Source organism: Sorex araneus, chromosome X, assembly GCF_027595985.1.
Source record: "Sorex araneus isolate mSorAra2 chromosome X, mSorAra2.pri, whole genome shotgun sequence".
In the NCBI taxonomy this organism is placed as follows: domain Eukaryota; kingdom Metazoa; phylum Chordata; class Mammalia; order Eulipotyphla; family Soricidae; genus Sorex; species Sorex araneus.
In genome coordinates this window covers 18,807,439-18,819,465 of record NC_073313.1, presented here as the reverse complement: position 1 = coordinate 18,819,465, position 12,027 = coordinate 18,807,439, and the positions used below count along the sequence as shown (strand labels likewise).

Here is a 12,027-nt window from a genome sequence, read left to right as displayed (position 1 = left end):
TACGTGCAGCTGAGCTACTGTGGTTGATTAATACATTGTATTATTGTGGCAACAGATAACTGATACAGATTCTCTTCAGCTCATTAACACTGAATTGCTACTAAGGCCATTAATCAGAAGTTCTCCACATAATATTGTAAACCAGATATAAGTCCATGGAATAAATTAATTAATTAAAAATAAAATAATTTTTCTGCGGGCAGTTTCTATCATTTTAAATCCTGACAGTAGGCGTGATGGGAAGAAATGATGCCAGCCGTTAAAGCTATAACACTGCTTTTCATGATTCAGTTATGCTAGAGAGCACACTTAAGAGCCGAGCTTGAAAAAACACTTAAAGAAAGGCCTAATACTTGGCAACTTAAATGCTTTTAAAATTATTGTGTATCCTAATATTTTCCATTGGTGGTTAAAATTATTTCATAAGTTCACTCTAGGAGGAGTAATGACTCTCTTCAACGTGTGCCGGTGGAGGTTTTCTCATTTGGATTTGGTCGGAGATCTGAGAACAGCTGATTTCATTTGGTTTGAAAACTACAAATGCAAAACACGCTGCTAAATTTGATCCTGGATTTGTTGTGTAGGTAGTAAAGCTGAAATAGCTGTGGTTATGATCATACTTGTACCTATTTAGCCGCCATGCTTACAGCTCCATCTTGCACCAAAGACAAACTTCCCTCCTGGTGACCACACACGTATCAGGTTCCTCCTGGGAAAACAACACACATACACACACACACACACACACACACAAACACATACCAGTTTCACTCTATCATCCTGTTGACTTACAGAGTATTAAGTCCCAGCTATTACAAATCATAAACAAGTTATTTCACTTTCCTCGTCATTGCCTTCCTTCACCTATGCTTGTTTGATTATCCTTTTCTCATCAGTCAACTGACACATGAAGTCATTAGTTCTGCTTATTAAAACTCAGCCTGTTTTCAGAGCAAACTTTAAATACTGGATTTTTTGCATTTTAAAACAAAAAGCTCAGTTTCTGTCATATATTTTTGAGCTTTTCTCAATAAGTATCTTTTAAAAAGCATTTTAGATTTTGTTAAAGTGCCATGTTTCTTTGTTTTTGAGCCACATCCCGCAGTGCTCAGGGCTTATTCCCAGCTCTGTACGCCACTCCTGGCGGGCTGGCTAGAAGACTACATGGTGTACCGCTGGGATTGAACCTAAGTGAGCCAGCCACATGCAAGTCAAGCACCCTGCCCACTGGACTATCGTTCTGGCCCCAAAAGCACCCCGGTTTACAGTTATTCATAGTTGATGTGTTGTTGTTGTTGTTGTTGTTGTTTTGCTCTTTGGGTCACACCTGGCGATGCACAGGAGTTACTCCTGGCTCTGCACTCAAGAATTACTCCTGGAAGTGCTCAGGGGACCATATAGAGTGCTGAGAATCAAACCCAGGTCAGTGTCCTGCAAGGCAAAAGCCGTACCCGCTATGCTATCGCTCCAATCCCCTCATAGTTGAGTTTTAGACATACCGTGTTCTAGCACCAATCCCACCACTAGCCTTAACTGTTAACTTCCCTCCACCAGTGTTTCACATTTCCCTACCCCACCCGCAGCCTGCATCTTAGCCAAAACTGTTCACTATGAAATATCAGTAAACATAGTCACAACCCTTCTACAGGTTTTAGTTAGGCTAAGAAAAAAAATAACATATTTTCCTCCAGTAGATAATGGGAGTCAGGTCATGCGAAAAGATAATCAAAAGCTTTAACATTCCAAGTGCAAGTACTCTCCTTGTGAGCTACAGCTATTATAACTACTAATAATAGTTTAATGACTGTCTACAATATATGAAGATTCATGCAACATGTAATTAGAATTAATCCTTACCTATTTGGTTTACAATTGTGTCGACATGAATCTAACTTAATTAAGTATAATAAAATCTTGAATTATAAGCATATGACATCTTTACAAATTGTCCTAAACAAAATACCTCAAAAATTCCCCCTACACACTATTTTTTCTTTTACCCACTACAGACTCAAAATCTGGACAGCAAAAAATGTGAAGCCCATAATTAAACACACACACACACAATTTCTGCCTCTTCCACCCACATATTATTTTAAAAACAAGCTCCAGATAACTGCTGGAAAAAAGAAAAACACCAGTTGAAATACATTTATAGTTGTTTAATTTATTGATCATGAAGCTATGTTTTGTTTGTGTTTGGGTCACACTTAGTGATGCTCAGAACTTACTCCTGTCTTTGCAATAGGGATCACTCCTGGCAGGGGTTGGGGACTCTATATGGTGCCAGGGATTGAACCCAGGTTGGCCGAATATAAGGCAAGCTCCTGACCCATTGTACTATCTCTTCAGTCCTCGATTACAAATCTAAACTGAAACCACGAGTGTCATTAACATACTTGATAGCTGTCAGAATGACATTTCATGAAATCCAACACCTGTTCCTGATTTTTTAAATAATACCAGAAAACTAGGAATGGAAGGATGCTTCCTTAATATAATTTAAAACATTTAAATCAACAATAATCCTTTTTCCATTATATTATTAGCAGAACAAGGATACCTACCTTCACAGCTTCTTTTCTTTTTTCGTTTTTAGGTACTGAATATTGAACCCAGAACTAGGCATGTGCTCAATCACCCTCTCCACCCTTGTCACGGTTTTATCTTAACATTACCCTGCTATCATCAGCCAATGCTATAAACATGCAGGATTGAAAAAAGTATAAACTGTTGGAAAGATATCAAACTAAGTAATTTATGGCCACTGTGCTTAAATATACACACCCAAGAAAATCAATTGAAAAACTCCCAAGTTGTTAGGAACACAAAAATAATACAGAAGTTGAAGTTAATCACACCCAATGAGATGGGTTAACCTTTAAGATTTATCACCTACTCTTCACTATTCTCATTCACCAAAAAAGCGGGTGATACTAGCATTCATCTCACTGGTTTATCACAAAGACTAAATGAAATGGTATATATTAAAAGCATTGAACGACGTGACACATGACATTCAATAAATATATCCAGTAACATTTTCATTCATGTTTTTATTCAGTAGTAACCTAACTACATAACAAATAAATGTAAATCAAAAGCTTTGCTAAGTGTGACAGATAATCATTGGGGAAATAAAGTGAGGAAAAGATCCTATTTAGTAGGTAAATAAAAAAAAATATCTGATCTTTGGGGCTGGAGCGGTAGCACAGCGGGTAGGGCGTTTGCCTTGCATGCAGCCGACCCGGGTTCGAATCCCAGCATCCCATATGGTCCCCTGAGCACGGCCAGGATTAATTCCTGAGTGCAAAGCCAGGAGTAACTCCTGTGCATGGCTGGGTGTGACCCAAAAAGAAAAAAAATATGATCTGACGTGACATTTTCCCCTGATCTGGGATGCAGAAAGAAAAGTGAAAATACTTCCCCACTCCCATTCTTCACCAGTCTCTGTTTAGACCTACACGCATGGATGGCAGCTTTGGCTCTCAGCCTGCGGGAGGGGGCTGCTGTGAACAGGCAGACTGGAGAACATATGTTAGGAGTCTCTCCATCAAGTTCTCTGAACTGGTTTGAATAACTAAAATTACATGGGGATTAAGATAAACTGCTTCCGGGTCACCTTTCTTGGAAACACCTAGAAGGTCTCAATATACTCTGTGCCTCTGGGGTAAAATCATTCGTCTAACTCTGATCTCTCAATATGTTAAATGGTCCTTTGTACCCTACAGATACCCTGTTTCGGAGTCATAGCACTTCTGTGAAACAGGTCTAAGGGGAGTGGCCTGGAAACTCCTGTCAAAGAGGGCCATCAGAAAGCAACAGCGAGAGTCCAGCAGGCAGGGTGCTCGCCTTGCATGCTACATACCTGGATTCAATCCCCATTCAATTTCCAGCACCGCATACAGGCCCCTGAGCACCGCCAGTAGTAATCCCTCACCCCTGAGCACCCCTGGGTGTGCCCCCTCTCCCTACAAAAAAGAAAGCAATCCCCAGTAATCAAACACAGTGGATACTATGTAACAGTACTTATTGTAGGGCAGGAGAGAAAGTACAGATCTTAAAGTGCTTGTCTCACGTGTGGTCAACTCTGGGTTCGAGTCCCTCAATGCCAGGAGTGATCCCTGGGCACAGAGCCAGGTATGGCCCCCCAAACCAAAGAAAAAAAAAGAAAAACAAAAAACAAATTAGCTGCATATTGAAAGGAAGCAAATCTGCTGAGGAAGTAAATTTTAAAAGTTTCCAGACCACACAAAAACAGTTACAATAATGTGAGGTGATAGATGCATTAATAAACATTCACTTGTATCACTTGTCAGACCGTTGCTCATTGATTTGCTCAAGTGGGTACCAGTAATGTCTCCATTCATCCCTGTCGTGTGCTAGTGTAGCCCAATGGTGTCTGCTCGCTCCAGGAACATGAAGAGCCTCAAACCGTTCATTCAGGGTCTTAACAAAGAAGTCTGACCATCTCATAGGTAGGCGGCCAGGTGTTCTTTTGACAGCCCGTGGAATCCAGTGGTAATGCCTCTAGTCCAGCGGTTGTCTCCAAATAGCACTACGTGTCCGGCCTATCTGATTTTTGATGCCTGGGCAAACAAGGAAGCATCCCTGATCCTCGATCATCGATGGAGGTCGAAACTCCAGATTCCTTCTCTCACTTGAGTGAAAAGTGATACTCCAAGCATAGCTCTTTCCGATTCCTCTTTGGGATACCCGAATAGCGTTCTCATCCTGTTTGCGTAGGGCCCAGGTCTCTGAGGCCTGTGTTAGTGCAGGAAGAACAGTGAAGTCGAAAAGATGTGCCTGGAGCCGGAGGTTCTTCATCCTCTTAACAACTTCTTCGACGCTCTTGAATGTGTCCCACGCTGCTCTCTTCCTCCTGCGCAGTTCTGGCGCCAAGTCGTTCGTCCTGTTGGGTTCTTTACCTAGGTACACATACATAGCTGCTGCATTCGGGAATGTTTGTTCCATTGAGAGCAAGTGGAACATCAGGAACTAGTCTGTTTCTCATTAACATTGTCTTGGTGAGATTTAGCTGCAGTCCGACCTTTCCACGCTCTCGGTCGAAGTTGGCCAGCATTTGTGCCGCTTGGCTAATGTTTGGTGTTATTAGAACGATGTCATCAGCAAAGCAGAGGTGGTGTAGTTGCCGACCTTCATTCCCATTCCTTCCCATTCCAGTTGTTGCATGATGTTCTCAAGGGTGGCACTGAAGAGATTGGGTGAAATGGTATCACCCTGCCGCACCCCTCTCTTTACATCAATGATCACTTCCTTGTAGAATGGTGAGATCCTGGTGGTGAATCCATAACACAGCTCGCAGAGGATCCTGATGTACTGAGTTTGAACACCTTGTTTGGCTAGGGCTTTGATTAATAAGCATTATGGTAATGCTTTCACAGTATATAAGTACATATAATCATTAAATCATATACCTGAACCTTAAACAGTACATCAATTGTATATTCTTTCTTTTTTTGAGGGTCACACCAGGTGACATTCAGGGGCTACTCCTGGCTCAGTGCTCCAGGGTCATTCCTGGCAATGCTGAGTGAACCATATGTAGTACGTGGTGATTGAACCCAGGTCAACCACATGTAAGGCAAGAGCCTTAACCCCTCTACTATTTCTCCAGCTCCGTGTCAGTTATATTTCAATAAAGCTGGGAAAAATAATTTAATTTAAAAAAGAATTCAACCTACAACAATAATCTGTTAATATTCATTTTGGCTACACATGATAATTAAATCAGCATGAGCCTAGGCTTCTAATAAAGAGACATGTAAGAAGATACCCCATAAATATGCCCTACTACTCATTTCCAAATTAATCTGTAACAGGGCTGAGGAGATAGCTTAAGGGGTAGAGTCCATATCTAACATGTCCGAGACCCTTTATGAGTCCCAGTACCCCAGGCCCCTCCCCAGAACCACCAAACGTGGTCCTGGTGATCCAGGAGCAATGTTGAACCAGAGAACCTCAGATTTTCCACAACCATAAAAATTAATTGAGATTTTATTATTTGGGGGCCATACCCAGAGGTACTCAGATGCTATTACCAGTTTGGTACTCTATGGTCAATCCTGGTGGTGTTCAGGGAACCATGTGGTGCTGGGGATGGAATCCAAGCTTCTTGCATACAAAGTATGTGCTTGACCCATTGTGCTGTTACTCAGGCCCAGTAATTTTAAATGAATACATTATAAGCAAGACGCTACAAATCATGGTGGAAAACATAGCACTGTAGCACTGTCGTCCTGTTGTTCATTGATTTGCTCGAGCAGGCACCAGTAACATCTCCATTGTGAGACTTATTGTTACTGTTTTTGGCACATCGAATACGCCACAAGGAGCTTGCCCGGCTCTGCCGTGCAAGCAGGATACTCTTGGTAGCTTGCCGGGATCTCCAAGAGGGACGGAGGAATCGAACCTGGGTCGGCCACGTGCAAGGCAAATGCCCTACCCACTCTGCTATCGCTCACAATAAACATTGCATGTAAAATTAATTGGCTACTAGGAAATTTTCCTTGTGTCTTTTAATTCTTCTCAACTACTAAACATCAAACGCAATTTAGCCCTGATATTTTAAAAATCCAAAATTCATATAATATTAAAAATATGGGAGGATCGGGGTCTGGAGCAATAGCACAGCGGGTAGGGCGTTTGCCTTGCACGCGGCCGACCCAGGTTCGATTCCCAGCATCCCATATGGTCCCCTGAGCACCGCCAGGGGTAATTCCTGAGTGCAGAACCAGGAGCAACCCCTGTGCATCTCCGGGTGTGACCCAAAAAGAAAAAAAAAATATGGGAGGATCACACCTGGTGATGCTCAGGGTTTACTCCTGGCACTGCATTTAAAAAGAAATTACTCATGGTGGGCTTGGGGGACCATATGGGATGCTAGGAATTGAACTTGGGTCAACTGCTTGCAAAGCAAATGCCTTGCCCACTGTACTCTGTCTCTGGCCTCTCATGTAATATCTAAAAACATTAAATCAAGTCATTTAAAAGATCTAGAAATGTAGCACAGTGGGTAGTGCCCTTGCCTTACACTTGGCCAACCCGGATTTGATCCCGGGCAGTTGTGCCTCATCACCTGAGTACTGTCGAGTATGGCGCCAAAACAAACAAACAAAAATAAAAATAAAATAAAGTAAAATATCTAACTTTAGAAGCAGAATTCATAAAGAAACATATTTATACTTGAAAAGAAAGGCTTTTAAGTAATGTTTAAAATTTCCTATACCTGATATAAAACATAACAGAAGTTTAGCAAACTCCTGCAGAAACAAAGAAAAAAATGCAACCTTATCAAGGCATGCATGGCCAAAATTCTATTATGATTCTGATTGGTTTGGGCCAGGCCTGAGAGCAGGGGCTATTTCCAGCTCTGCACTCAGGGGTTGTTACTAACAGGACTCAGGAGTCCAAACCCAGGTTTCCTGCATGTAAAGTCATGCGTCATTGAGCTATCTCTCTGGCCCCTACAATGCTATTTGCCATGTAAGTAGCTACAGAAGATTTTTATTTCTTTGCCACCCCCTTCAGATGGCCACAATAATCAATTCGAATAGAATACAATTAGATTCATTTTTCATAGTGTATACTCTATTTTGGAAAGACACACATACAAACACACATGCACACGACACACACACACACGACACAGGCACGTACACACAATTCCTGAAGAATTTTCATAGTTCCTTCTAAGTGTTAGGACTACAAAAAGGTGTACTTGGAGAAGTATCACTCTCCCCTCTCCTAAAACCTCTTGGATAATTTTAAAAAAATAGTTTTTAATCATCTGCAGGGTTTCTTAAATGTAGATTTTGAAGTTACACATTTTTATCTTAAGTTTATAGGATTAAAACTTATTTTCACCTATCCCTAGGCTAGAATCCAGTCATCTGTGGCAAAGAACCTAACATACAACTTTGAGGGGGAGAGAGGGAGGTTCATTGACACCTGACTTTTTTCAATGACTACTCCTGACTTGGTGCTCTGTTCTGGGGTTGCTCCCAGCAATGCTTGGGGGATCATATAGTGCTGGGGATTAAACCCAGAACCCCACATATACAAGGCTCTTCCACTGAGCTCTTCCACTGAGCTACATCCCTGGCCCCCATAAGTGATTCTTATGCACAGCTGCATTGAAAGAATGCTATTTCATTTCATCATTGTTATATTTCCTCTCAAAAATATTTTTGCCAAAGAACACAAAGCACAATCAGCTCTTCAAATTGCAATTATCTGTAGCACTGTAGCACTGTTGTCCCATTGTTCATCTATTTGCTCGAGCGGGCACCAGTAAGTCTCCATTGTGAGACTTGTTACTGTTTTTGGCATCTCGAATACGCCACGGGTAGCTTGCCAGACTCTGCCATGTGGGTGAGATACTCTTGGTAGCTTGCCAGGCTCTCTGAGAGGGATGGAGGAATCGAACCCGGGTTGGCTCCATGCAAAACAAACGCACTAGCCACTGTGCTATCGCTCCAGTCCTGCAATTATCTAAAGGAAAGAAGATAGCCAAAAAAAAAAACTGCAGCCACCCACTCCCCACTGCTGAGGTCTGGCTACCTCACCATTCAGATCACGAAATGCTTTAATTAGTTTATATGTATGTACTTTGCATAAGCAATCATTAAAAACCCTTCTTTCTCCACGTTGAAGGTTGTTCACCAGATTATTTAAAAGATCTCTTAGATGTCACTTCTTTTATAATTAGAGTCCATCCGAATGATTGGCTCGAATTTTTTTTAAAAGTGTGCTTTTAAGTCTAGCTTCTGCCTTAAAGAAAACAGCAGGCAGTTCTTAATTTGCGGGCGAAACAGATATGCCTTAAAGTCATTTTAAATTCATATGTGGACCATATATATATTGCCTGTCTCTTAAAGGAGTTACTTAATCATTTCAGAATGACTAAATAAATGAAAGATGAACAGATAGCTATACAGAGAACAATGATGGGATGAACTCTTAATTTTTTTTCATTGAAAAACCCATACAAAGCCCTACTGCAGGGGTCAACTTTATTTAATCCACCCTTTTCTGGCAGAGCTGTGTTATGAAACACTTACGGGATTCTGATTCCTCAGCACAAAACTTTGGTGGACAAAATAATAATACCCTATTGGGGGCTGGTGCAAGAGTACAGTGTGTAGGACACTTGCCTTGCATGTAGCCAACTTTGTCTCCATCCCCCCGAATCCCATATGGTCACCCAAGCCTGTCAGAAGTGATCCCTGAGCACATAACTATAACTAAGCCCTGAGCACTGCCAGGTGTGGACCCCAAACATAACAGAAATGGGGCTGGAGCAATAGCACAGTGGGTAGGGCGTTTGCCCCCTATTTTACTAAGCTGCTACTAACCTTCAAAAGAATGTGGGTCAGAGAAGTTATTTACCAAATTAACACTAAATAAATTCTAATTCAATTTTTTGGAGAGTAAACAAATTAATCAGGGTCCAGGGAGAAAGTTTGGGAAGGGGGATCAGGCACACATGCCTTGCTTGCACAAGGACCCAAGTTCAATTCTTGATGCTGTAGGACCCTGTCCCCTGAAGCATTACCTAGTGCAACCCTGGTGCCCTCCTACAATGCTTCACTGGGCCCTAGAATTGAATCATCTGGCCCAGTGACTAAATACTGCCAGGAGTATTCTTGGGAAGGAATTCCCCCAAATAAAATAAAATCAAAAATTTTGATTAAGTAAAGATTTTGTTGACACCAATCAGAGAGGGAAGAGCTAGTTGAACCAAATTCCCTGATTGCTTGGGGTCACATGAACAAGGCAGGTAGCGTTTGTTGTTTTTTTTTTTTTTTCTGGACACCCAGTTGTGCTCAGGGCTTACTCCTGACTCTGTGCTGATGGATCACTCCAGGCTATACTCGGGGACATATTCAGTGCCAAGGATCAAACCAGAGTCAACTGCATGTAAGACAAGCCCTATACTCTCAGGCCCAGTCTGCACTCAACAGTGCTGGGGGAAAGTGGGAGGTGCATGTGATAAAGGATAAAATTCAAGGCCTCACCCAGGCAAGATATGTGCTCTACCATTGGAGCTATCTCCCTACCCTAACAAGTGGCAACTTTTCCATTTCTGAGTGTGCCCTATTTTAGAATTTATATCTCTTCATGAGAACAAGTCAATACTTGTAGGATAACATTGGGTTTGTCCTTTTAGCCTTGCCACAGGGAACTTAGTTCACCTTAAAGCAATGTCCTTTCTGTATGGACACAGGAAGACAGTTAATATTATGCTTTGTAACTTAGAAGCTGATTGACTCCAATAATATTTACTCCTGGGCATCTGATTTCTCAACTTAGTTGCCCTTAGTTCCTAGCACCCCAAAAGCAAGGTCCTGAAGAGGAACAGAATGGACCCAGGGCAAGCTGTAAGCTACCCTGGCATCGAAATGGGCCAGGCCAAAGCGCCACAATACTCAACTATGAGTTGAGAACATGGTCATAGACAAATGCTGTCATGATCCAAAACTAACGACGAGACTAGGACCCTGCTGGGGTTAGGAAGACTCACCTGGCCTGAGGACTGTGGTCTGGAATATTTAGTGAATGTCCTCAGGAAGAACCAAACTTTAAGTTCGATATATCTCTTAATGTGCTCATACAGAATGACATTGCTAGAAATATTAGAAGTAAATTTACTATAACTATTTAAGTGGATTGCTAGCTGAGGAAAGAAGAAAGCTACACACCCTTGTTTGGATCCCACCCTTGAGCAGATCTCCTAGTAATCTGGAGTAATCTCCTTAGATGAGATTTTGTTAATCTCCAGGAGTGGTTTTACCCCTCTTTATTGATTTGTTAATGTTCAACCCACCTTTGTGTAACCACCCTATGCAATTGCTATATAAACTAAGACTGTAAAGGGAAAGAGCGCAGAGGCAAGACAGAAGCAAGGAGAAGAGACAGAAGCAGAGAGAAGACAGAGGTAAGACAGAAGACACAGGAAAAGACACAGAAGCGGAGAAAGAAGACACAGAAACAAGAGAGAAGACACAGAAGCAGAGACAGAGAGAGGTCGGAAGAGACCAAAGGAGAGACTACGAGACAGAGATAGAGATAGAGAGATAGACAGAAGAGAGCACAGTGGCACACACAGAAACAGCGCACAAGGAGGAGCCATCCCGATCCAGTCTATACATAGCGACTCAAGAGCACTGAACTCGAGCAGCAAGAGAGAGAGAAAGTGCTGCCCCGAGAACTTGCAAACAACACAACACACACAACACACATCATCACCCTCCCGCACACGCGTCTTTGTATTTTTTATAAATCCTTTTTTTTTTTTTTTTTTTTTTGCTTTTTGGGTCACAACTGGCTATGCACAGGGGTTACTCCTGGCTTTGCATTCAGGAATTACTCCTGGCGGTGCTCAGGGGACCATATGGGATGCTGAGAATCAAACCTGGGTCAGCTGCCTGCAAGGTAAACGCCCTACCCGCTGTGCTATCGCTCCAGCCCCAACAAGTCAATACTTAATGATATTTTTCAAAATAACAAATTTTTTTACTTACCTGGATCATTCTCAGGTAAATGTGCACAGTTTGCCAACATGAAGGAAAAGAAATTGGAGAGCTGGATAAAATAAAAATACATGTTCAATTAATGACTTCCTGTGTCTCAGCCTGCTGCTGTTGCACAAAATTCCCCTTCACTGTTCAGGGCCTCTCATCCCCCAGGGGCCATAGGCACTGAATGTGTCCCCCCATCTACAGCTCACCCCAAAGATTGCCCTTGGCACTTCCCCCTAAAGTCGCACAGGATATCACCATAGCCCTCTCTTGGGGAGCTACTCAGAAAATGACTAACTGAAACCCAGTGTTAAGCCCCGCCCCCCACTTCTCTTGCCACTGGCTGGACCAAAGTCTAAGATACATTTCACGCTTCAGAGCTCCCACTGGGATCAGATGAAGTCAGACTTTTCTAGAAGCCATATTTTTGCTTAGCTTTTTCTCTTCTTCTATCCTGCTTTTCTCCCTCCTTCTAGATCTCCCC

The 12,027-nt window shown here is 42.2% G+C and overlaps 1 protein-coding gene across 1 annotated transcript in view; it reads right to left on the bottom strand.

Annotated features, from left to right (window-relative positions):
• PPEF1 (protein phosphatase with EF-hand domain 1) overlaps window positions 1-12,027 on the bottom strand; it is a 126,746-nt gene that overhangs the window by 79,921 nt on the left and 34,798 nt on the right. The window contains exon 6 of the mRNA XM_055120136.1: window positions 11,547-11,607. Coding sequence (XP_054976111.1) covers window positions 11,547-11,607 — 61 coding nt within the window. The remainder of the gene's footprint in view (window positions 1-11,546; window positions 11,608-12,027) is intronic.